The sequence below is a fragment of the Xenopus laevis genome, chromosome 3L, assembly GCF_017654675.1.
Source record: "Xenopus laevis strain J_2021 chromosome 3L, Xenopus_laevis_v10.1, whole genome shotgun sequence".
NCBI lineage: Eukaryota > Metazoa > Chordata > Amphibia > Anura > Pipidae > Xenopus > Xenopus laevis.
In genome coordinates this window covers 33,733,042-33,760,230 of record NC_054375.1, presented here as the reverse complement: position 1 = coordinate 33,760,230, position 27,189 = coordinate 33,733,042, and the positions used below count along the sequence as shown (strand labels likewise).

At 38.8% G+C, this 27,189-nt stretch overlaps 1 protein-coding gene across 3 annotated transcripts in view; it reads left to right on the top strand.

Moving 5' to 3' along the window:
* The window catches only part of diaph1.L (diaphanous related formin 1 L homeolog), a 149,643-nt gene that overhangs the window by 25,720 nt on the left and 96,734 nt on the right, over positions 1 to 27,189 (top strand). For 2 of the 3 annotated variants that reach the window (XM_018252083.2, XM_041586136.1), the window contains exons 2-10: positions 15,532 to 15,558; positions 18,328 to 18,483; positions 19,957 to 20,058; positions 21,552 to 21,682; positions 21,890 to 21,967; positions 23,128 to 23,191; positions 24,773 to 24,912; positions 25,882 to 25,990; positions 26,684 to 26,794. In XM_018252083.2, the coding sequence (XP_018107572.1) occupies positions 15,532 to 15,558; positions 18,328 to 18,483; positions 19,957 to 20,058; positions 21,552 to 21,682; positions 21,890 to 21,967; positions 23,128 to 23,191; positions 24,773 to 24,912; positions 25,882 to 25,990; positions 26,684 to 26,794 (918 nt within the window). The remainder of the gene's footprint in view (positions 1 to 15,531; positions 15,559 to 18,327; positions 18,484 to 19,956; positions 20,059 to 21,551; positions 21,683 to 21,889; positions 21,968 to 23,127; positions 23,192 to 24,772; positions 24,913 to 25,881; positions 25,991 to 26,683; positions 26,795 to 27,189) is intronic. The other variant, XM_018252085.2, reaches the window with a different exon arrangement.

Below are 27,189 nucleotides of genomic sequence, written 5' to 3'. Positions count from 1 at the left end.
TAAAGGGATACTGTCATGATTTTTATGGTGTAGTTTTTATTTCTAAATTGCACTGTTTACACTGCAAATGATTCACTCTACAATATAAAATTTCATTCCTGAACCAGCAAGTGGATTTTTTTGTTGTTGTAATATTGGTGCGTAGGCAGCCATCTCAGCTTTTTTTACCTAGTCAGGTAATTTTGCCTCTAGAAAGAGCCAGCACTTTAGGATGGAACTGCTTTCTGGCAGGCTGTTGTTCCTACTCAATGTAACCGAATGTGTCGCAGTGGGACCTGGATTTTTACTATTGAGTGCTGTTCTTAGATCTACCAGGGAGCTTGTGTTAGGGAGCTGCTATCTGGTTACTTTAATATTGTTCTATTGTTAGGGCTCTAACACATGGGCGTTTTGAGCTGCACCCCCCCTGCTCCCCTGGAGTGCCTTTAAGGGGGCTGTACTCACACAGATGCATGTAATCGCTGAACGCAGGTTAGGACACAGCATGTTGCATTTTACCTGCGTTTGGCACTTATGTGGCACTTTGAGAGTACAGCCACATTGAAAAGAATTCAGTGCGTTCACTCCTGACCGCATGAAACTGGAACGCAGGGTAGCGCAGGTAAAAACGCTCGTCTGTTAGAGCCCTTAGGCTGCTGGTGGGGATGGGGAGCAGGATGATATCATTCCAACTTGCAGTACAGTAGTAAAGAGTGACTAAAATTTTATCAGAGCACAAGTCACATGACTGGGGGCAGCTGGGAAACTGACAATATGTCTAGCCCCATCTCTGATTTCAAAATTAAATATAAAATAATCTGTTTGCTCTTTTGAGAAACTGATTTTAGTGCAGAATTCTGCTTTTTATATTTTCTTTCTTACTTGGTGTATTTACTGTGGAGCCCTCACTCAGTGACATTCACCTTGTGTGTGCTGGCCACCTTGAAATTGTACTACAGGTATGGGACCTGGCCATCCAGAATGCTTGGGACCTGGGGTTTTTCGAGCAAGGACTCTACAATTCATCAAAACACTGCCTGGTTGCTAGCGTAGTTTAGATCCTAGCAACCACATTGCTGCTAGAATTCCAAACTGGAGAGCTGCCAACAAAAGCTAAACAATTCATAAACCCATAAAAAATAAAGACCAATTGCAAATTGTAGAATTTTACTCTTTACATTGTATTAAAAGTTAGTTGTAAGGAGAACAGCCCCTTTAAATGGATAGTGTCATGGGAAAACGTGTTTTTTTCAAAATGCATCAGTTAATAGTGCTGCTCCAGCAGGCTTCGGCACAGAAATCTGTTTTTCAAAGGAGCAAACAGATTTTTCTATATTTAATTTTAAAAATCTGACATGGGGCTAGACATATTGTCAGTTTCCCAGCTGCCCCCAGTCATGTGACTTGTGCTCTGATAAACTTCAGTCACTTTTTACTGCTGTACTGCAAGTTGGAGGGATATCACCACCTCCCTTTACCCCCCCCCCCAGCAGCCTAGCAACATAACAATGGGATGGTAACCAGATAACAGCTGCCTGGTAGATCTAACGGCACTCAATAGTAAAAAACCAGGTCCCACTGGGACACATTGTTACATTGAGTAGGAGAAGCAACAGACTGGCAGAAAGCAGTTCCATCCTAAAGTGCTGGCTCTTTCTGAAGGCACGTGACCAGGCAAAATTAACTAAGATGGCTCCCTACAAACCAATAACTAAAAAAAATACACTTGCTGGTTCAGAAATTAAAATTGATATGGTAGAGTGAATTATTTGCAGTGTAAACAGTGTAATTTAGGAATAAAAACTACATCATAAAAATCGTGACAGAATCCCTTTAAGGACAATTGGGGACATATACATCCAAGATGAACAATGATTCTGTGGATGAGTGACCGTGGTCTCAATCCATCCGAGTTGGTTTAAACAGCAGTTGCCTGACACACAATTGTACCTGCAATCCCAGGTGATTCAGACGCAAATTGTGGGGGGTATCACATGTTTTGTCACTAGCCCATAAAACTATTCATTGCCCAGATGACAAAACTCCCATTCTTCAAAGCAGGCCGAGACAGTTACTAAGGTAACAGGGGAATATTATTTTTGTCTGTTAAACATGTGACCTTGTTGCATCCTTTTTCTTACTTAGATGCAGCTTTGATCTTGTTGCTGTCAGATGCGCGGGTTGGGGGGGGGGCGGAAAATGTTTTCTATATCAGCTGTTAAACATGAGCGCTTCTACATGGCACTGTCAAGGACCGTTTTGCTGTCGGAAATGACTTGCAGCAGACCACTTCCTGAAGCGACTAGATGTCTTCCAACAAGCTTCTGCTTTTCTGAAGAGGTGCATGTGTAAAACCGGCACCCGATAAAAGCATTTCCTAACCTAATTACAATTTAATTACATTAAATATTCCTTTGTAGTGTTTAAGCTCTTTTGCCCAGGGTAACCAGCTGCTCTTCCTTCATGAAATCTGAACACTGCCCGCTGTCTCCTCTATGGTTTCATCTTGGGCTCTTCATGTAAATTGATATTGTATAAGTCACACGTAGCTGCTTCTTCAAGGCTGGAGACCATTTTCATTGTCCATTGAGAGTAATCTCTCAAGCTCCTAAATAATGGAGAGGCAATCCAGGTAAACTATATGGAGTGACTCAGCGGCTCTAAACGCCTGACTCTTGAGTAAGCTTTATGCCGTAACTTGGAGTCAGCTGACCCCACTGCAGTACGCTATATTCAAAATAAAAAAAGCTGTAATTGTTTTCAGTAGCCTTAAGGCACATGGCTCCACCTGGAAAACACCTGGTACCAGGCATTTCTGATGATCTCACACCTGTAATAAAAAAAAAAACAGGATATTTTTGGGCATCTTCTTAAAGGAAAACTATACCCCTCGAACAATGTAGGTCTCTATAAAAAAGATATTGTATAAAACAGCTCATGTGTAAAACCCTGCTTCATGTTAATAAACCATTTCGTAATAATATACATTTCTAGTAGTATGTGCCATTGGGTAATCCTAAATAGAAAATTGCCTTTTTAAAAAATGACAGCCCCCAAATAAAAGACAGAGTTCTGTCTTTTGCTTCAACAATTCTTCCTGTTCCAGTTAAGAGTTGTAGTGTTTCTGGTCAGGTGATCTCTTAGACAGCACACAGTCCATCACGAAATGTTGGCTCAAGGCAAGAGATGTAAAAGGACAATATTTACTTAAATGTATATACCCGTTTCATAAGATTCTTTAATATGATGTAAACTATCTGTTCATTTTGGGGGGTATATTTTTCCTTTAAAGCAGAGCTAAAGCTTAACACCTTTAAGTTAACTTTTATTATGTTCTAGAAAGGCCAATTCTAAGAAACTTTTCAATTGGTTTTCATTATTTATTTTTTATAGTTATTTCCTTTTTTTCTTCTGACTCTTTGCAGCTTTCAAATGGGCGTCACTGACCCCTTCTAAGAAGCGAATGCTCTGTAAAGCTATAAATGTATTGTTATTGTTACTTTTTATTACTGATCCTTCTTTTCAGGCCCTCTCCTATTCATATTCCAGCCTCTTATTCAAATCAATGCATGGTTGCTAGGGTAATTAGGACACTAGCAACCGGATTGCTTAAGAATTATGGGGAGAATTCAACCCCATAATTTGCATCCCCCTACCCTAAATAGGCCCCCCTCCCTCCTCCCCCCTGGCCTACCTGGCACCCTGGGCAATTGCCCCTAACTTTCTACTTACTTCTCCTTGCAGGTCTTGTCCAGCGGAGTTCACAGCAGCCATCTTGTCTCCTTCTGTCTACTTCCTGTAGTGATCGGCATTTTCAGGCGCGTGCGCAGTTGGACGAATCTTCCGTTAAGGAGCTACTGCGCGTGCGCCGAAAGTCACAATATTTCCATTTTTAATATCGTGACTTTCGCCACATGCACAGTAGCTCCTCAACGGAAGATTCCTCCAACTGTGCATGCGCCCGAAAATGCCAATCACTACAGGAAGTAGATAGAAGGAGACAAGATGGCTGCTGTGAACTCTGCTGGACAAGACCTGCAAGGAGGGGGAAGTAAAAAGTTAGGGGCATTTGCCCAGGGTGCCAGGTAGGCCAGGGGGGAGGAGGGAGGGGGGCCTATTTAGGGGGTTGAATTCTCCTTTAAGATGCAAATTGAATAGCTGCTGAATAAAATGCTAAATAACTCAAAAAACACAAATAATAAAAAATGCCCTCAGCAGCTTACCATTTTGTTTCCTCCTTATTCACAGCATGCTTTCTGCTACTGTCACCTACTGTTAGCTTAGGCACCCACTCACTATATAGTGTGTATGTATATATTTATATATAATATAAAACTCCTGAAATATGAATAATTGGTAATTCATTCAGATTCATCAGATCTGTAACATCACCTTCACTGACGGATAAACTTAATTTTCTGCTCAATAATCGGTGATGACCCCTAAGCTTGTGTCCAGAGCACACTGAGCATGTGCAGTGCCGCAGACACTCAAAAGATTATTGATCTTAGATCAGAGATGGTAAGCTCCTGTGCACAACTTTGAAGGCGGGGCTTATTACTGTTGTTAGGGGTGCAGAAACTCCGCACTGGTGCGTTATGTTCAGTATATAAAATATGTAATTAGTAACTATATTTGTTTTAAGGGTTTCGTTCCTGGTATGAACATGTGTTGTGAGTTGTTCTCCTCTACAGTCCATAAACACTGGGCAAATTTGCACCTGGGCAGTTTGAATGACAGATTTGCAGCTAGATCAAAACAATAACATTGTATTCTATCAGAACAGGTATTTGGTTGCCAGGGGCAATGACCCCAGCAACCAGATAGCATTTTAAAATAAGAATTGAAAAAAAAAAACCCTATGAAGACAAGCTTAGGCCAATCTTTAACCATGTAGTTATTCAATACAGTAAAATTTTTCCTACACATGCAGTTGCTCTGTTCACAAGTATAATGTTAATCACCTTATATAATCTGCTTTATTCATAACATTTCAGCCTGTAATTAGTCTATTCATTAGTCATTCTTGTCTGCTTTTGCACCTCTGCTAGATAAAATCAGCTGGTATGGCTGGATATGTTGTGAGTACTTGAAATTGATAATTCCTGAAGGATCCCTTCGTGTTATGGGCTGTACATCAGCCTTTGGATATGGTAATCCTAACGATGAGCAAGGCATATAAGTAGGGCATGAGTAGGACAAGCATCTTGTCAGCTGATTCTCTCAGCGCTCGAGTGGAAATCATTCCCTGAATGGCGCATTGTTCTCTAATTGGATAAACGACTTGGAGAGCGGAACAGGATCTTGTGAGGCCCACAGCATGCAGCATTGCTAGGGCTCATTCCCATATTGTCACAGGCTGTGTCATTTGCATGTTTAAGGGAAAAAAATACAGTCCATATACTGTATTTATAGGTTTTTGCTACATATTTTGAATGGAATGAGTGTATCTTTTTAGTGGCGAGATTAAAACGATAAAGTTATACAGGAATGGAATCCATTATCTGGATATCGGTTATCCAGAAAGCTCCAAACTATGGGAAGGCCATCTCTTATAGATGCCATTATTATTATTCAAATAATTAAAACATTTAAAAATGATTTCCTTTTTCTCTGTAATAATAGAAACGTACGGGTATGGGATCCATTATCCGGAAACCCGTTATCCAAAGCGTGCAGAATTATGGAAAGGCCATTTCCCATAGATGCCATTTTAAATACGATCTCCTTTTTCTCTGTAATAATAAAACCGTGCCTTGTGTGTTGACTAAGATATAATTAATCCTTATTGGAAGTAAAACCAGCCTATTGGGATTATTTAATGTTTACTTTATTTTCTTACTACAGATGGGGATCCAAATTAGTTTAAGGGTAAGGGCACACGGGCAGATTCAGGGAAATTAGTCGCCCCCGGCGACAAATCTCCTCTTCTTCGGGGCAACAATCCCCGAACTGCCTTCCAAGAGCACTTGAGAAAGGGGGTTGATCCCCTGAAACGTTGTGCAGAGATCTGAATAAATCATGAAAATTCAGCACATTTTGCTTGGTGAGTGCCATCTGATTTCTCTTTGTTATTGCTACATGTATGGAATTGAAGAGCAGCAAAGTTCCCAGATAGAGCACCACAGTATTTAACCCATGGAGGTAGGATTCTATTGAAGTCCGAACCGCCTTCCCCCTACCTTCCCGCCAGCGGGATGGCACTCGCAGCACTTAGATTTCCGAAGTCGCCCCAAGTTTCCTTGTGAGGCGACTTCGGAAAACGAAGCGACGCGAGTGCCATTCTGCTGGTGATTTTTCATTTTAGCCAGCGGGAAGGCAGATCGGAGAGATGTCGCCCAAAAAAGAGATTTGTTGCCAGGGCAACTAATCTCCCCGAATCTGCCCGTGTGCCCTTACCCTAAGATCCTTTAAATGGAAAACCCCATGTCCTGAGTATCTGGATAACCTATCCCATACCTGTACTTGATCGCAACCAAGATATAATTAATCCTTCTCGGAAGCAGAACAAGCCTCTTTGGTTTATTTAATGTTTAAATTATGTTTTAGTAGACTTAAGTTATGGAGATCTAAATTATGGAAAGATCCTTTATCTGAAAAACCCCAGGCCCTGAGTATTTTGCTTAACTTATAGTTGGCTAGCACGATGGAGAAAAGGCTGATTGAATGCAGGTCCAACAGCAGGAAGGGGAATATGCTACTTGCACCCTAATCTCTGCTCATAAGGGCAGAGACACACGTGGAGATTCAGGGAGATTTAGACGTTTTGCGACAAATCACCTCTAATTCGGGCGACTAGTCTCCAAACTACCTTTCCGCTGGCTAGAATTGAAATCGCCAGGGGGATGGCACTCGGAGCACTTTGTTTTCTGAAGTTGCCTCACGAGAAAAGTTTGCTTAACTTGGAAAACAAAATGCTCCTAGTGCCATCACCTCGGCAATTTAAATTCTAGCCAGCGGGAAGATTAGTCGCCCAAAGAAGAGGCAATTTGTCGCCGGCGACTAATCTCCCTGAATATACACGTGTGTAAAAGATCCAAATTAGTGAAAGATCTGTCATCCAGAAAAACAGTTCATTGGCATTCTGGCTAACAGGTCCTGTATGTCTACAGTATTAACAAGTATTTTGTGTTTTTATTCTTGCTTTATTAACCACAAATGGCAAATAATGTACAAGTGTTGTTACATAGATTATCATTTCTCTGCATATCTTCATGCGTACAAGTCAATAACTGCCCTGGTAGAGGCATCGTTAATAGATGCTTCTTATGGCAGAAAACAGACTGCTCTGTTCTGCTCCACTGGAATAATGCACAGGCCAAGAAGGAATGCTGTGTTTATACAATAAGCCATTCATTGAGGCAGTTCTCTCAAAAATATTGGCTTTTGCTGTGACTAAAGCACTGCACTTTGCTTCCGTTTAATAGAACGAAGGACACTGGTGTGGTGTTTCCAAACTCCTTGTCGTCATTCGAATGATTTGGGTTGGGGATAGGAGAAAGCAGTGTTGTCCCACACCCAGCTGCCTTGCCAAATAGGTGGAATCACAAGTCTCATTGTAACATTCCACCCTGCTGACTCAGGGAACTGCCCTCTGACCAGAACTGTGTAATAGTTGGGTGGAGATCAGAAAAAAAAAAAGTTTGCCCCCTTTTCTTTTTTTGAACCAGTAATTGTGCATATTGATTTAGTGTAATCTTAAAAATTGTAATGACTAATCCTACTTGTAACAGGTCCAGTTGCAAAGTTTAACATCAGCAACATGGTTGAACTGTAACTTGGTTCCAGATGGGCTAACATTGCCCAGAAAAATACAGAGGGGTTCAAACATGTGATCCTCAATGTTGGGTGGGTTGCCAACTGTTGGAGGAAGCTGTTTTAACGCAGGTATGGGATTTGCTATTATTAGGGATCAGGGCAGCCATCAGGGGGGAGAGTTGTAGGGGGCCCGAGGGTAAGAGGGGCCCCCGGCCACGCCACTCTTACTTGATTAGCCGGGCTCCCCATCTTTCTGAGAGCTGCTGACTTCGGGAAGGCATGGACGTTTAAGGGGCCCTGGCCACTAATTTTCTTATAATGTGGGGGGGGGGGGTGGCCTGGTCACCAATTTTGGCCACCAATTTTTTTTTCTCATGTGGGGTCCTAGCCACCAACATTTTTTAATGGGGGGGCCCTGGCCACATTTTTTTTATGGGGGGCCCTGACCACCAATATCTTTTTATTTTTTATTAACACATGGGAACCTTAGCCACCATTATTTCTTTTTTTTTTTTACTGTGTGGTGGGCGGACCTGTAGGTGGGGCTTGCGGTGGGCGCAGCCCAGGGGGCCCAGGAAATTTTGTCGTATGGGGCCCTGTTATTTCTGATGGCGGTCCTGTTAGGGATGCACACAATCCACTATTTTGGATTCGGCCAAACCCCCGAATCCTTCGCGAAAGATTTGGCCGAATACTGAACTAAATCCAAAAATTTGCATATGCAAATTAGGGATGGAAAGGGGGAAACAAGTCACGCGATTTCCCTCCCACCCCTAATTTGCAAATTAGGATTTGGATTCAGTTCGGCCGGGCAGAAGGATTTGGCCGAATCCAAATCCTGCTGAAAAAGACCGAAACCTGGCAGAATCCCGAACCGAATCCTGGATTCGGTGCATCCCTAGTTATTATTATTCTTTATATAGCGCTGACATATTCCACAGTGCTTTACAGAGATCATAAATCAATCCGTCTCTGCTCCAGTGGAGCTTGCAATCTAGGGTCCCTATCAGAGTCACACATAGCAGGGCCAATTTCATCAGGCGCCAATTAACCCAGCTTTGTTTTTGGAATGTAAGAGCAAGCCAAAATACCCAGAGGAAACCTACACAAGCATGGAGAGATCATACTCCTTGCCCTGGCTGGTATCGAACCCAGGACCCAAGCCCTGCAACGCAACCTTGCTAACCTTTGTGCCACCGTGCTGCCCCTATAAATCCAATATGGAATCGATAATAATAAAATGACGAAAACGTATTAAAAAGGGAGATATTAGAAGTTTTAAGCTTTCACCTCAGCAGCTGGATTTGAAGGCTGTTATATTGGCAAACCTTATTGTCTTTGCAGTAAGGCTGGTATTAGCAGTCTAAATACAAATAGCCCAGAAACCACTAAAAACAGAAAATGTATGTGAGTTGGAAAAGTACACAGAGAAGCACTAAGTTTAATGTGTTTATATTCCATTTAAATAAACCTAACCTGATTGCTGCCCATGAGAAGCATTTTGTTGACAGCAGTCGTACAGATTTACGGCAGGCGATAAAATGTCCAGTGTGTCCTTGCCCTATAGGGGTAAAGGCACAGGTTTACATAGAAAATATCAGATGAGTTCTGTCATAGAAAACAATGTTTTTTTTACAGAGCACATCTGTTATTTGCAATGTAAACGTGTGCATTTTTTTTTGCCTGCTCTTCATTTGAAGCAGGTTTCCAGATAAAGGTATTGGATCTCGCATCCGGAAATGTGCTTAGTGTTGTAGTTAAAAGAAAACACCACAGGCAATTAAGGAAACGTTTAAATCACACAAGGAGGTAGTTAATAACAAGGCCAGCGAAGCTGTGGACACACCTCTAGAAGTGTCCAAGCCCAGACACTCTCCCGTAAAAAAAACCCAAAACAAAACACTTATAAAAGCACACGTTATTGTAACATGGCTTTTGGAAAGTTGCTCAGAATTACGTTACTTAAAGGGGTGGTTCACCTTTAAGGTAACTTTTAGTATGTTATAGAATGGCCAATGCTAAGCAACTTTTCAATTTGTTTTCATTATTTATGATGGCTGGCCCCTCCTAAAAAACAAACTCACTGTAAGGCAACAAATGTATCGTTATTGCTCATTTTTATTACTCATCTTTCATTTCAGGCCTCTTCTATCCTTATTCCAGTCTCTTATTCAAATCAATGCATGGTTGCTAGGGTAATTTGTACCCTAGCTACCAGATTGCTTAAAATGCTAATTAAAGAGCTGCTGAATACAAAGCTAAATAACTCAAAAACCTTAAAGGAAAACTATACCTATCTGTCTTTTGCTTCCACACTTCTTCCTGTTACAGTTAGAGTTCTAGTACTGTATTTCTGGTCAGGTGATCTCTGAGGCAGCACAAAATGGTGGATCAAGGCATGAGATGTAAAAGGGCGATATTTACTTAAATATTTATTCCAATTTGATAAGATTCTTTAATATGTCACTTAATTTGATATAAACCATCTGTTGCTCAAGTATTTATTTTGGGGGTATAGTTTTTCCTTACCTAATAAAAAATGAAAACCAATCGCAAATTGTCTCAGAATATCACTCTCTACATTGTACTAAAAGTTATCTGAAAGGTGAACAACCCCTTTAAATAAATATATATATATTTTTTTAACTCCTAGCAATTGTTTCAGGAAATGTCAACACACCACCAGAAACCAGTTATATCCATTCATTATGGGACACACAGGAAGTTTTGGCCACAAGTGAAAAGGTCATTTGCTCATTTGACTTCTTGACCTGTTTTTTTTTTTTTTTAGTGGTGGGCATAAATCCCAAAATGGCACAAGACACAATTGCATGTGTCTGACAAGGCATTTGTCAACTGATCAAGCTGATTAGTCCTTTGTTATATATTCTGAACACTACTTATAATAAAAAATTGGATTTTTAAAAATTAATTATTCTTTATATCAATTTATTTCTCAAATGGCCACTTGGTGACACCTGCTGGCTGACTTTGCAGCTGCAAGCCGGTGCCAATGTTCGCTGCTTATTTGTATTTTATAGGTACAGGTGTGGGACCTGTTATCCATAATGCTCGGGACCTGGGGTTTTCCAGATAACAGATCTTTCCGTGATTTGGATCTACATACCTTAAGTCTCCTAGAAAATCATGTAAATATTAATTAAACCCAATAGACTGGTTTTGCTTCCAATAAGCATTGATAATATCTTAGTTTGGATCAAATACAAGCTACTGTTTTATTATTACAGAGAAAAAAGAAGTAATTTTTAAAAATTGGGATAAAATGGAGTCTAATGGAGATGGTCTTTTTTCCTAATTCTGGTAAACAGGTTTATGGATAACATATCCCATACCTGTATAGGATCTAATATCCAGTGGGATTGTGTTTTTCCACCATAATTTGGATCATCTACTAAAAACATTTAAACATTAAATAAACCCAATAGGATTGTTTTGCTATCAGTAAGGATTTATTATGCTACCGTAGGTACCTACCATCAGGCACAAGTTACTATTTTATTATTACTGGGAAAAAATGATTCACTTAAAATGAACTATATGGGAGTAGACATTCCTGCAATTCTGAGCTTTCTGGATACTGGGTGTCCCAATACCTGTAGTACACTTTCCCACTATCACTATCATTTATGCAGCCTATTACAGAGATCATCAGTCAACACTGGCCCCTCTGTGAAGCTTACAGTCCCCATCACACACTAGGATTTTGTCAGGAGCTAATGAACCTCAATATATGTTTATTGGGGTGAGGGTGGAAACCAGAATACTTGGTTGAAACCCACATAGACACAGGGAAAACATACAAACTCCTTTCAGTTAATGCCAGACTAATAATGGAACCCGGGACCCCACCAGTTGATTTAGTCTGTATTTTGGAAATCTATTTAATTGGTTAAAAGGGTCCTGTACCCCAAAACTGCTTTTTGCCTAATTGAAAAAGTAGTTGCAAACTTGGTAGAATCAGTTCCGTTTAACCCTATATTTGAGAGAGAATTTCCCAGTGCAGGTGCAGTTAATGACCACCATCCATTCACATACTATAAGATACTTGAAGCACAGCACCGGTATATGTTAAAAATAAAAAAGCCTTTATTCGATACACATGGCAACAATCTGGATAACAGCGACATTTCAGGCCCTTGAAGAAAGGCCAAACAGGGCCTGAAATGTCTCTGTTATCCAGATCGTTACCATGTGTAATGGAAAAAGTAGTTCTAAGCAACTCCCCATATACTTTTAATTAAAGGAAAACTATACCCCCCAAACAATGTAGGTCTCTATAAAAAGATATTGCATAAAACAGCTCATATGTAAAATCCTGCTTCATGTAAATAAACCATTTTCATAATAATAAACTTTTCTAGTAGTATGTGCCATTGGGTAATCATAAATAGAAAATTGCCATTTTAAAAAATAAGGGCCGCCCCCTGAGATCGTAAGATTCACTGTGCACACAAACAAACCACATGTAAGGTCACATGAGCCAATTAACAGACAGAGTTGTGTCTTTTGCTTCAACACTTCTTCCTGTTACAGTTAGTGTTGTAATATTTCTGGTCAGGTGATCTCTGAGGCAGCACAGAGACCATCACAAAATGGTGGCTCAAGGCAAGAGATGTAAAAGGGCAATATTTACTTAAATATATATTCCAGTTTGGTAAGATTCTTTAATATGCCACTTAATATGATATGAACTATCTGTTGCTTAAGTGTTCATTTTGGGGATATAGTTTTCCTTTAAAGAACAGTGGTTTTAAAGTTAATTATTATTATTGAAATCAATATTTGTTTATTATTTTTTCTCTTCTCTGGCTTCTGCTACATTGTTTCAGGAGTCAGAGCTTTAATTGCAGAGGATGTGGCCTGGGAGGCAAAGCCTTTTATAGTGCCTGGTGGTCTGCCCCCATCTCCCACAAGTTAAGTAAAATATGGTAACAGCACTAAAGCAGTGGGAGATAAGTTAGATATCTGTGGCATGATTGTGGCTTTTTTTACCTGCCACCAAATTCTGTGGTTAAAGCTGAGCATTTCAGACTGCTTTCAGACAGCTTTTCCAGAATAACATGTTTAGCATGATCTGATGTGAATAAGCCCTGTACAGGTATGGGACCTGTTATCCAGAATGCTTGGGACCTGGAGTTTTCAAGATAACTGATCTTTGCATAATTTGGATCTTCATATCTGAAGTCTACTAGAAAATAGGGATGCACTAAATCTAGGATTCGACCTTTTTCAGCAGAATTCGTCCAAATCCTTCTGCCCGGCCGAACCAAATCCTGATTTACATATGCAAATTATGGGCAGGGAGGTAAATCACATGACTTTTGTCACAAAAGAAGGAATTTCTTCCCACTCCTAATTTGCATATGCAAATTAGGATTCGGTTCATTATTTGGCCAAATCTTCTTGAATTTGGGGGTTCAGCCGAATCCAAAATAGTGGATCCGGTGCCTCCCTACTAGAAAATCATTTAAACAGTAAATAAACCCAATAGGCTGGTTTTGCTTCCAATAAGGATTAATTATATCTTAGTTGGGATCAAGTACAATGTACTGTTTTTATTTTTACAGAGAAAAAGGAAATCTTTTTAAAAAAGTTGGATTATTTGAATAAAATGGAGTCTACGGGAGACAGCCATTCCATAATTCCTAGCCTTCTGGTTAATGGGTTTACAGATAACTGATTCCATACCTGTATAATGTTGGTCTATATAAATAAAAGCAAACATCGGCCAGTGGTGCTTGTATTTGTATATGTTACGTATTTCAGGGAACCAGAAAAAAATGGTGTAAAATCTAGGAAAATTTTAATTCAGGGAACTGTGTCATGCATAATATATAGTTGCACCCCCAAAAAAGATGTAAAAATTAGGGAAAACTTAGTCAGGGGATGTAAAATGAAAGTTTCACTGTATAATATTTGTTCTAGTTCTCTATTGTAACCTCAGAGAGCAGTTTTATTTTCGAATGAAAGAGGCAGAGATTTGTTGTATCCTAGTTGTGGGTGTGATCTGCCCTCTTGTGGAATTTATCAGTTACTGTAAATCTACAAACCCTTTATAGAAAAATGCATGTGCCTGTTATTATTATTATTAACATGTATTTATAAAGCGCCAACATATTTCATAGCGCTGTAAAGTAAATGTGTTTATACAACGAAATCACATGAATTACAGACATAGAACATATGGAGTTACATACATCACAATCAATACCAGTACAAAAGGTGAGGAAGGCCCTGTGCAGAAAGAGCTTACAATCTACTCATACAAACCTCTATTCATATTAAGATATAATAAAGTGACCTTTTGGACAGTTATACAGTTTTATTATAAGTCTGAGTGGACACATTTTATTAGAGATGAGATATTTTTGTAACTGATCGTCCATGTAACATTAAGTGGGCAGATTTATCAAAATGTCAAATTTTAATAAATAAAAACAAACCCACGTTCCATTCATTCCTATGGGATTTTTAAAAGGATATTTATCAATGGGTGAAAATTAGAACTCACCATTTGATAAATTGAATAAATTATTGATTGATAAATACACTCCAAAAAATCTCATAGGAATGAATAGAACGTGGGTTTGTTTTTATTTATTAAAATCTGAACTCACATTTTGATAAATCTGCCCCTAAGATGATGCATTTCTTTTTATTAGCAAAAACAAGGTTAAAAAAAAATAAAAAATAAAATGTATAATAAATAAATATATATAATATAAATATATATATATTATATTTATTGCTTGATGAGCTAGGCCTTTGCATTCTTCTGTGCCATAAGCCTTAGTACAGGTATGGGACCGGTTATCTAGAATGCTCGGGACCTGGGGTTTTCGGGATAATGAATCTTTCTGTAATTCCTTAAATCTACTAGAAAATCCTCCAACTGGTTTTGCTTCCAATAAGGATTAATTATATTTCAGAGAGGAAATCATTTTTAAACATTTTGATTATTTGCATAAACTGGAGTCTATGGGAGACGGCTATTCCGTAATTCGAAGCTTTCTGGATAACAGGTTTTTGGATAACGGATCCCATACCTCTATCATTTTCCAATGGTTTAATCTGTACTCTCTGAATTATCCAGTCTGGTCTCAGCCTAAAATATGTTAAACCACTGTTTGAGGAAAACCAAGTATGGTTGCAAAGGGAATTTAAGACTTTTTGTTTACAGCATTACCGAGATATTAAAGATAGTTTTATCAGTTTACAGAAATCTGGCACAATGATTTCAATTCTGTATCCTGTAGTGGGTTGCACCGAATGCAGGACCGAAGCCGAATCCCAATTTGCATATGCACCAAATTGCATATGCAAATTAGGGTCAGGAAGGGAAATCATGTGACTTTGTCACAAAACAAGGAAGTAAAATATTTTCCCCTACTTTTTCCTTTCCCCGATATGCAAATGAGTAGTTCGGTATTCGACTGAATGTTTCACCAAGGATTCGGCCAAATCCCAAATAGTGGATCTGATGCATCCCTAGCATCCTGTAATTAAATGTGTATGTTGTAAAAGCTTTGATCCTGCCCTTCAGCTTCATTGCATGGGGGTTAGCAGGTCACACAGTGGAATCTATACTTGCCTTTAGCCTATTCTACATACATTGGTGGACTCATTTCTTTCTTTAAAGGTTGTTGGTGTCTTATCAATCTGTCTAAACTGTGATCTGGGGATTCTGTGGTCTGTTTCTTCTGTCCAATTGATTTCTTCTTTTTTTTTTTTCTCTTCCCCTCAAATTTTTTTTTTATAAACATTACAACAAAGACCTTTAAGCGGCTGATGGTAGATGAGGTAAGAATGGTTTCCTTTATGCATCGGTCTACTTCCTTTTCTTCAACTGCATGTTAAACAAATTCAGTGGTGGAAGTTATTATTTTTTTTTTTTAAAGATTTTCCCAGATGAATGTTCATACAGGGTTACTACCTCATCATTTCAAAATAGGCATCTGTTAAATCTACATTTTACATCATTATGCTTAAGACACCGAGTACAATTTGATGGCCAATGGACAGATCTGGATGACCCTTCTATGTCCATGTGCACCCAGATCCCCCCTGTAGCTTGATATAAAAAGATTTAATTTATGTGCCAAATCTATACTTCTACCATTGTATTTGTATGTGTCTTAGATGTTTTGTTGTGCATGCTGCATGTCGTTGTAATAACTGATGGCTGTATAATGTCTCTTACACAATGATCATTTTTAAATAAAGCACCGGTTGTATGATTTTAATGTTCTGAATAGGAATATTGCTTTTATTAGAACTTTACATATGCTGGAAATAATGGGCATGCAGGAAGACCCATGTATTAATGGAACGGTAACACCAAAAATAAAATGAAATGACAATATAATGTACCGTACTTTTGCCCTGCACTGGTAAAACTGGTGTGTTTGCTTCAGAAACATCATTATATTTTCTATAAACAAGCTACTGTGTAGTAATGGGGCCAGCCATTCAAGCACAGGATACTCCGTAGATAACAAGATAAGTTCTGAAGAATCCCATTGTATATTACAGAGCTTATACAGTAACTGTTTTGTAACCTGTGCCTTTTCTCCTTTTTCAGCTTTGAATGGCTGACCCCGTGGCTACACAGGAGCTTATTTATATAAAATATTTTAGGGTTTCTGAAGCAAACACACCAGTTTTACCAGTGCAGAGCAACAGTACATTATATTTTCATTATTTTAAAAAAACTTTACTTACTTTACCTTTAAAGGAGAACTAAACCCCTAGTTAAACCATTGGTCCCCCTCAGTGGAAAAAGTGTCCCTGTCATGTACCTTAGCATATTCATGCAGAGTAGCGCAGCGGAGCTCTTCAGCGCCATGTTCTGTATCTTCGAATACTCTTCTTTTTCTTCGGCAATCTTCAGATCTTTTCACGCATGCGCAGTAGGCACGAATACCAGAATGGTCCCAACTTCACATGCGTTAAAAAAGCTCCGTGCCGGCTCACTTCCGCGAGGAACTAGAAGATACAGAAGATGGGGCCGGAGAGCTCCGCTGCGCTACTCTGCATGAATATGCCAAGGTTCATGACAGGGACACTTTTTCCACTGAGTTACTAAGGAGGGAGAAAGCAGTGAGGGGGCCAATAGACGGAAGGGGATGGGGATTTTTAAATGAACGGGGGATTTAGTTCTCCTTTAAGTTGGCCATACAGGTAATGAACGATTTGCTTGTTTTCCCAGGGTGCCAAAAAAAAAGTATATTGTGGGCTGAATCACTTGAACAGTTGGCCCGAGTTTTATTAATTGGAACAAACTAGGGGCTGCTAAAATGCTTTGGGGTGCAATGCAGTCCTTAGATAACTTTCCACCTTACCTGATTACTGTCTTAATGAATCCTAGAAACATGATTGTATTGGTTGCATTCATGGGCCAGTCTGGTCAAAAGTAAGCGGTTTGGTGCCCAATTTCTCCCTGTTTATAGACACAGGTTTCCAGCAGAATATTTTGTCAGCAATAACTATAAAGTGTTATCATGCCAACTGGTGCTTTGCTTTGTTTTCACTCCTAAACTCCTTTAATTGCAATGCCATGGTGGACTACATGCTGCTACAAATAACCAAGTCGTGCCTATCATTATTGGGGGACTGCAGACCAAAGGCCGAACTTGTATATCAGAATGTGCACCGTTGTAGTCTGCAGTTCCATTCGAAGTTTTCCACTTTGTTTACTTTGGTGGATTAAAATGTGAAGCCCCCTAGACTAGATCCACAGGCCCCACTTAGAAATGCCCAGGTCTATCCTTGCCCAGGTCTATCCTTCGTCCTACATCCTGACAGTTCTCAAAGTATCTTAGATTAAGTTAGCCAATATACCTCATATCTACATAAATGTAATAATTTTTAGCCCTAAGGCTAATGTCACAAGATGCGTTGGTGGGAAAAACCCTGGTGCTGCCCCATGGGTATAGTAACAAGCACAAATGGGATCCATCTGCCACTGACTATGCACACAGGGCTGGTTGTTGCCAGAAAATGCCATTAGCCCGAATAGCTTGCTTCATTCTTCTCAACACTGACTAGACCCTGCTTTTACTTAATTTCACATGTCCACCACTAATAAATATTCCAAGGAGCTTGCCTTTAACCTCAGCCTCTTTGTCCTTTTACTTTATGTTTCTGCTTTACGTTAAGGACATGTGCATGCATGCAGAAATATTGCCTTGTAGAAAAGTACCTCCTGTTGCAAAATATGTCACCTCGAAATTTCATGACCTGTATAAGAATATTCGGCCTTGTGCTTTTATATGGTCATGGAACTCACCGGTAACTTATAATATCCTTATGTTTTACAAGAGGGGTACTTTATTCACTATATAATGTTGCTATACCTATTCCAGTTGGAAATAATAGCTGTTGCAGCCTCATTGGGATCTTGTATATGCTAGAAGTTGAACTGAAGGGTAAAAGAGAGAAAACTATTTTCCTGATATTTACATACCTCTGTTTCTGTAACAGAATTGCTAAATAACATGTATCGGCTTAAACTCCTTTCCCTAATACAGCTGTAGAAAAAAAAAAACATGTATATAAATTCTCTTTCAGCTTGAGCGATTTACCAGCATAAGGGTGAAGAAAGAAAAGGAGAAGCCTTATGCGTCACACAGAAACTCCACTAACTTCACAGACAGCGCAAGCCCCCTCCAAACCTTGCAGGAACTTGAAGATGAAGTTGTTCTTCAGCTGTTTGAAAAAATGCTGGTATGTTTAAATGGCTGTCAGAAATCTCTTCCCTTCAGAATGTATCAAGTACAAGGTCTGAGAGTTGTGATGTACAATGTAGTTATACCTTCCACACTGACTGCTTGTTGAGTTCTGGCTGCTTGCACACTTGTGTTTTGTACACCATAAAGTGAGTTCAGAAGGAAAAAAAAAATCAGATTGAAAAAAAAATTAGGCAATAAAAAAATAATACTGTAAATAAAAAGGATACAATTGATATACCCCTGACTTTTGCCCAAACTTAATTCTAGGCGGTGGTTCACAAACTGTGGATCTGTCCTCTGTAGAAGACTTTGAGCAGTGACTGGATGGTTTATCCTGGGCCAGATTTATGGGGATATCTATCTGTCCACCTTGGCACTCAATAGAAATAGATAGAAGTAGATATTCCCATAAATCTGATCAACTTCAGTCAAGCTTGAACATCCAGTTAGAGTTTCATTGGGGTTGTAAACTTGTTTCTGTAACAAGATTGATACTGCTTTCATGAGTTTGTGAATGTGTTTGGAAGACACTGCACTCACATGCTGCATGTAAGATCCAGGTAGGAAAGCATGTCTTTCTAAACACAAATAAGTTACATGGTGAGCAGTGATTTCACTGAGCCACTCAGCAAAAGTTGTTCCAGCTGAACCCTAAACACTGGCTCGTCCCTAAACAACGGGACAGACTTGCACATTCACATTGTATTTTTACAGTGTTCTAATCTAGGGGAACACTAGTTTACAGTATAACAGTTGAAATTGAAAACGGCATACCTGTACTTTATTATAAACGGGGAAATGAAGGGAAAACATCTGAAGGAATGCCATCTAGTATTAACATAAACCACTTTATTAAAAACTGCATGTACAGATACCATACAGGTGCAATAAAAATCATGATCTCCCTCTTCACCTCTATAAATATATGGAATGGACTTGTTATGCCCAAAAAATCTGTTCATATACCTATAACTAAAGCCATGATACATGGCAAAATAATAAACATGAAATGATAATTCACAGTGATGATAAAAAGTCATTAAGAGGATAGAAGTGAAATAAAAAAAAAACGGAAAATACATTTAAACAATGTAAATAGTAGAGATGCTTGGTGTTCTCAATAGGTTTGTTCAGGGGAAGCATTTTGTTTATGATAAGTCTAAGGTTTTTGGGGTCTCCAAGGTAGAAAGTGATTACGCACCACATAAGGGAAGAGGCCCAGGTGCAACGCCATGAGCCCTCAGCACGGGGAGCGGACAAACCGAAAATTCTTTGGAGCAGGCACTCAATGAAGTCAAACTTCCACCAGGCAGTTAGTTCAAAGTGAAAAAGAGTTTGTGTCCACAGCCTTCCGCATTTCGTGTTACAAAACACTTATGATTTGTTCTAATGTAAGTAAACCTTAACGGTATTTTCAGATTATTTGTCTAGTACTAATGTGTTTTTTCACTCTTGTGAATGCATGTAGGATGATATGAACCTCAATCTAGAAAAGCAGCAACCACTACGAGCGAAGGATATAATGATAAAAAGAGAGATGGTTTCCCAATATCTGCACACATCCAAAGCCGTGAGTTGATTTTGCATAGACCTTTAGTGTGCATCTGAAAATATGAAGATTCACGCTATACATACACTGCTTCACTGCTTTGTAATCTATAAATAATATATATAAAAATAACAATAAATGTATCACCAGAAATGTTGAAGTTGATGCTTCTATTATGTATATTTACTTCATTACCTACAGTGGTGCTTGAAAGTTTTTTGACCCTTCCGAATGTAATATTTACATTAATATGATCGAAAATGTGACATGCTTTTTAAGTCTTAAAACTGGATGATGAGAACCCAATTAAACATAATGCGTGTTCGTTTATTTACTTAGGGGAAATTATACAAAGTTATGTATTTGTGTGTGGCAAAAGAATGTGAAACTTAGCTTTCACTAACTGCTGTGCCTCCTGGAAAGCAATAGCTACAACCTAACGGTAATTGTTGACCAGTCCTCCTCGGCTTCACAGAATTTCAGCCCATTCCTACTGCTGGTGGTGGGCTTCCTCGCATGAACTGGCCACTTTAGGTCTGCAGCATTGTACTTTAACCATACTTTAGCAGATCAATTATGTGTTGGGGTTATTGTCTTGCTGCTTGATACACTTTTTCCTGAGTTTCAGTTCAAGGCAGGTACCCTGACATTTTCCAGCTGAATTTACTGATACAATTCAGAATTTATAGTTCCATCAATGATGGCCAATTGTCCTGGGTCAGAGACAGCAAAGCAAGCCCAAACAATATTAATACCCCCACCATGTTTCACAGGTTATTCTCCTTGTCTGCATACATAAACCATTTTCATTCTCAACTCTGTCTTTTGGTCTTATATCTCCACAGAACATTATTCCAATAGCCTTCTAAATTAGCCACATAGTCTTTAGCAAACTGTAGGTGAGCAACCATGCCATGCACACCATTGTTGTTAATGTTCTCCTTAGGGTGGACATGTAAACGTCCACCATTGCAAGACAGGTCTTTTTGACCACTTCTTTGAAAGGTAGCATCAGTGTTGAATTACCTCAATTTGTACTCAATCTGCCTGACAGTGGACTGCCAGACCCCAAATACTTCTGCAACCTTTTTCAGTCTGGTGTGCATCAATAACTATTTTGGAGGTCCTTGGAAATCTTCTATGTTCGAGCCATGACACACTTTGCCAAACCTGTATTGTTACGCTCAGACTTGGATAGTGAAGAGGGTGATTCTGTTAAGTCTGGGCCACCAGCACTCACACCAGTCATCCCATTGATTGAAACCCCCAATTCGCCCTTTAAATAAGCGGAGTCCTAGAGGTTCCCATTCTTTAACCATACACAAATATGTTTCTCTGGGGAAAAAAGAAATGAACATGCATTTGTTTAATTGCTTTCTCATTATCTAGTTTTTTGACTTGCATGAAAAACAGATCAGGTCATATGTATGCATAAATATTCTAAAGGGTTCACAAACTTTCAAGTCCCATTGTAAATTGTAATATTAATAATACTGTTTTTGTTGTTCATTTAGGGCATGAGCAAAAAGGAGAGTACTCGTTCTGCATTAATGTACATTCAAGAATTAAAATCTGGGATAGGAGAAGGTTCCCTTCTTGCTTGCTTAGAGTCACTCAGAGTATCTTTAAATAACAATCCTGTCAGGTAAGGACCTTTATTTTTGATTTTTTTTTTTGTACAAGAATAAATGAAGAAGGTATTTAAAAAAAAAACCACAAGCTTCTGTATTTTTGATATTATGCGTGTCTTTTTCTCAAATGCTAATTTTAATGGTGTCAGTTTATTGCTACAATGTTCTATATTTTTTTTTTTTTTTTTTTTTTTTTAATTACATTTTTTTTTTTTTTACAGCTGGGTACAAAATTTTGGTGCAGAGGGTCTTTCGTGCCTTTTAGATATTCTCAAAAGAATACAGGATGAGCAAGCATCGTAAGTATTGGTTTTCCTTTATAAAGGCAAAAAAGTACTATTCTGCTGCATAGCATGTTGTTTCTGCATGGTGTTCTTTTGTTCTTTGCCTTGTTCCCATAAGTCTTATGTCACTAGTGCTGTTTTCTCCACTGATCAAAAAAACTGGTAAATTCCAGTGCAGACTACTATTTCTGGTAACTGTCTTTTACTGTCCACATGGGGTGGATTTTGGCTTAGAAATGCACACTTGAGCCATTGTTGACTTGTGTTCAGTGTGACAGGCCCATCAATGTCAAAGCAGAGTTCTGCATGAGTCCAGTTTTTAAAGGAAAACTAAACCTTGAAAATGAATATGGCTAAAAATTCCATGTGTTATATAATGAACTTATTGCACCAGCCTAAAGTTTCAGCTTCTCAATAGCAGCAACAGGGAGTCGCCATCTTGGAAAGTGTCTGCAACGCTCACATGCTCAGTGGGCTCTGAGCAGCTGTTGAGAAGCTAAGCTTAGGGGTCGTCGCACATTTACAAGCAGAAAATTAAGTTTGCCTGTAATATAAGCTGACGCTACAGGGCTGATTATTAAATTCTGATGCTAGTTGCACTGGTTTCTGTGCTGCCATGTAGTAATTATCTGTATTAATTACTAATCAGCCTTATATTGGGACATTTATATTCTATGTGTACTTGTGTACTGTATATTGTGAGTGGGTCCCTAAGATCAGTAAGTGACAGCAGCACAGAACATGTGCAGTGAATCAGCAGAAAAGAAGATGGGGAGCTACTGGGTATTTTCACAATCACAGATCTTTTCTGCTAAAGGGCTGTGGCTGCCTTGGGCTGGTATAAAATCCCAAAACATAATGTACAACATTTCTAGCCTACTTATTTAGTTAGGCTTTAGTTCTCCTTTAAGGTATGACCTGGAGCTGCAACTCCCACCCACCCAGCCTGCTTACTTGCTTCCTGGACTCAACATGGAATGTTTTCCATGTCATGAAATGAGGTGTAGTTGAGGCAGCTAGTCTGGTGCAAGTTAGGAGCATTGAGAAATCACATGCATGACTGTGTAGCATGTCACAGATGCCCCCAAATGATGGGGAGATCACTTCACAACATTCGTGTCTTTGTGACTAATATGTTGACAGTGTTTTCTTCCTTCTTTTTTCTCATCAAATAGAATGCGGGATACGAGAAGCGAGCATGAGATCATCCGATGTCTGAAAGCTTTTATGAATAACAATGTAAGTTATTTATATTGTTGTGATTTATATTTATATTGTTCTGATTTATTTCTTTTGTACAGTTCAGTGGTATATTCAGTGATGTCAGCTACCTTTCACTGTCAAAAAAGGTGTCAGTCTGACTAAATGCATCACTGTGTATGCAGTTGAATACTAAAGTCTTGACAAAGGATTTGGACAAACCCATTTTTGACTTATGTAAGCAAAAAGTTTTCCAGATTAAAATGATACGGTAACAATCATACGGTAACAATGTTGTGCCTTTCATTCACCAAATTCTTAAAGGAGAACAAAACCCTTGCTAATAAAAACCCCTACCCTACATAGACCCCCCTCCCTGCTCCCCCCAGCCTAGGTGGTGCCTTTGGTAAATGCCCCTAACTCTTTACTTACCCCTCGGTGCAGAGTCAGGGCATCTGAGTTCACGGGCACATCTTCTTCTCTTCAGTAATCTTCGGGAATATAGTGGCGTAATGGCGCATGTGCAATTGGAGCAATCTTCTGTTTTGCGACAACTACTCAGAAAGTCACAGAAATTGCCGAAGTGCTGGAAGAAGACCTGAAGATTACCGAAGAGAAGAAGATGGCACATAGACTCCCCTCCCTGCTCCACCCCAGTCTAGGCGGTATCTTTGGTAAATGCCCCTAACTCTTTACTTACCCCTCCGTGCAGATTCTGTCCAGCGGAGTTCATGGGCGCCATCTTGAGCTGCAATCTGTGGAATGAGACTGGCGCTTCGGCAATTGTCGAAGAGTTGTCGCTAGACAGAAAATTGCGCAGCTTCACCAGTCTCATTCAGAAGATTACCAAAGAGAAGAAAATGGCGCCCGTGAACTCTGCTGGATAGAATCTGCATGGAGGGGTAAGTAAAGAGTTAGGGCCAAATGCCCGGGGGGGGGCAGCTAGGATAGGAGGGAGGGGGGACTATGTAGGGTAGGGGGTAGGGTTTTTTTTTTTTCTAAGGGTTTGTTTCTCCTTTAAGAATTATGTTGAATAGAAATGTTTCAGATAATAGGCCAATTCCTAGCCTGAACTGAAACCGGGTTTCGGTTTGTACCTAAATCCTAGTCTCAATAGCCCAGCTGTTGAGATATGGGTTAAAAAGGAAAACTAAAATATAAAAGCAGTTTAATTGAAATAAAATTTACTGTTGGCCTGCATTGGTAAAAGTAACGTGTTTGTTTTAGAAAGACTACTATCGTTTATATAAAAAAGCTGCTGTGTTGAGTGCATCTATTATCTGCTATGTAACCTGTTGCTTAAATGGCTGCCCCCATGGCTACACAGCAACTTGTTTATATAAGCTATACTAGTCTTTCTGAAGAAAACACATCAGTTGTACCAATGCAGGGAAAATTATATTATATTTTAATTACTTTAAAACACAATATTTTGGTGTTATTGTTCGTTTAATGTTCATATTAGAACAGCACAGTAAAGCTAATTTAAGTATCTTGGTATATATGCCTTGATTAATATTTACATGGGCATTGTATTATTGTTGCAAACTTAATGAGATGAAAAAAGCTGAATGCAAGAGGCAATTGTGATTGATTTTCTTCTTTTAAACCACCCTTAAGTTTGGAATTAAGACAGTGCTGGGCACAGAAGACGGGGTTTTGCTGTTAGCAAGAGCAGTAGATCGATCTGTCCCTGCGATGATGATTGATTCCTTGAAGCTGCTTTCTGCCCTGTGCATCCTGCCACAGCCAGAGGACATGTAAGTTTGTCGCACCAGTTTGTGTCTTGTGCATCTTTCCAAGTGCCACATTCATAGATCATTTGACTGTTCACCGATTTTCATAAAACAACCATAAAAGTCAAGTGAAAAACACTGTATGCATCTATGTTGTACCACGGATAGGGATGCACCAAATCCACTATTTTGGATTCAGCAGAACCCCCGAATCCTTTGCGAACAATTTGGCCGAATACCAAACTGAATCTGAATCCTAATTTGCATATGCAATTAACATTTTTACTTCCTTGTTTTGTGACAAAAATTCACGCGATTTCCCTCCCAACCCCTAATTTTCATATGCAAATTAGGATTCAGATTCGGTTTGGCTGGGCAGAAGGATTCAGCCGAATTTGAATCCTCCTGAAAAAAGCCAAATCCCGAATGGAATCCTGGATTCCTTGTTTTCCTTTTTTTTTAGGAGATTGGCCCTAGAATATTATACTATTTAGGCTATGACATAATTATGAAGAGTTTTATTAAAAGCAGTTAAGATTGTAGAAATAGTACAGGCATGGGATCAGTTATCTGGAAAACTGTTATCCAGAAATCTCTGAATTATTAAAAGGCTATCTCCCGTAGACTCCCATTATAATCAAATAATCCAAATGTTTAAAAATGATTTCCCTTTTCACTTTAATAATAAAACAGTAGCTTGTACAAGATCCCAACTAAGATATAATTAATCCTTATTAGAGGCAAAACCAGCCTATTTCGTTTACATGATTTTCTAGTAGACTTAAGTTATGAAGATCCAATTTCTGTTATCCAGAAAACCCCAGGTCCCAAGCATTCTGGATAACAGGTCCCATTTTCTTGTTAAACTATCATTAGATATTTAGCTTTGAATTAGATTCTCTTATATCATACACTTAAATGTCACTAGATTTTAATTCAAATTCAGTATCCGGTAGTGTGGCTTTAATACACTTATTGCCAATACTTTTTTAGGCATGAGCGGGTTCTTGAAGCCCTCACCGAGAGAGCAGAGATGGAGGAAATGGAACGGTTTAAACCTCTTCTAGATGGGTTAAGCAGTGGAAATTCCGTGGCTCTGAAGGTATTTCTACAGTATATTGAAAAGCAAAAATAATTCCTTGGTTATTTTTTTTTTGTTATAAAAGGAATTGTTGCTTATTGGAATCTTTATATAAAACTACCTTGAGTTGTATATAAAATCATTTGTAGCTTCTTTTTCTCATCACAGTTTCTGACAGTTTGAACTGTGGCCTTGTCGTCTTTATGTTCTTTAAGGTGTTGGATTCATTAGGGATGGGCAAGGGCACTCATTGTTAAAATGAATTGAAATAAAAACAAAGCGTTGAAACATCTGGTTCCCATTAGCCTCCACATTGCTTAACTTATGTACAAACACATCATAGAAGGAACGTTTACAGAAACTTTTATTTCTAAAACATAATTATCTACAAATTCTACCTGCAATATCATTTGAAGGAGGCATTTCCAAAAATTGCAAGTCCCTCATTAGAGCTCTATATTGTAAAGAAATTAGTTTAATCTGTTTTAGTGAAAGGGATTACTAATAATAAGGAAATCATGAATTAAAACCATTAAATATCACTTTGATACAACAGAGGCTCAAGAAAAATTGTGAAATACAGATCACTTTGGTCTTCTCCTTTCCATTAGAGCCTTTTCTCCTTCTTCTGTCTTTTCCTCTCTTATCTCTCAGTGTTCTCTATTATGGATTATCTTATTTGTTTAAAAAATGTTGCAATGTTCTCTTCATTAGGTGAGCTGTATGCAGCTAATCAATGCATTGATCAGCCAAGGAGAGGAGCTAGATTACCGAGTTCACATCCGAAGTGAATTGATGCGCTCGGGACTGAACAAACTCCTGAAGGTATGAGTGATTTTAAATGCAACCGGTTCATGTGTTTTCTTTGTCAGAAGTTATTGAAGTGCTAGAATGGCTCTTGCTTCAAAATCAGATATATCCAGCATCCTTAGAACCTAATATTGAGATGAAAAATATCAAACTATGTTACTCAAAGACAGCAGACCTGCATTATGATAGCGAATATTTTCATGAAACTAACTTTACATTTACAGTACATTAATGCATACACATAGATGTATGCATTTACTTTATTTTACGCTGTGATCTTTGCTAAAGGGCATGAAATGCCTCTTAAATAATGTACAGTCCCTCAGTTTCCACAGTGCATTGGCATACTTTTGTTTTAAATCTAATATCACTTATCACTGCTCACATATAAGGTAATCTAAAATACAAGT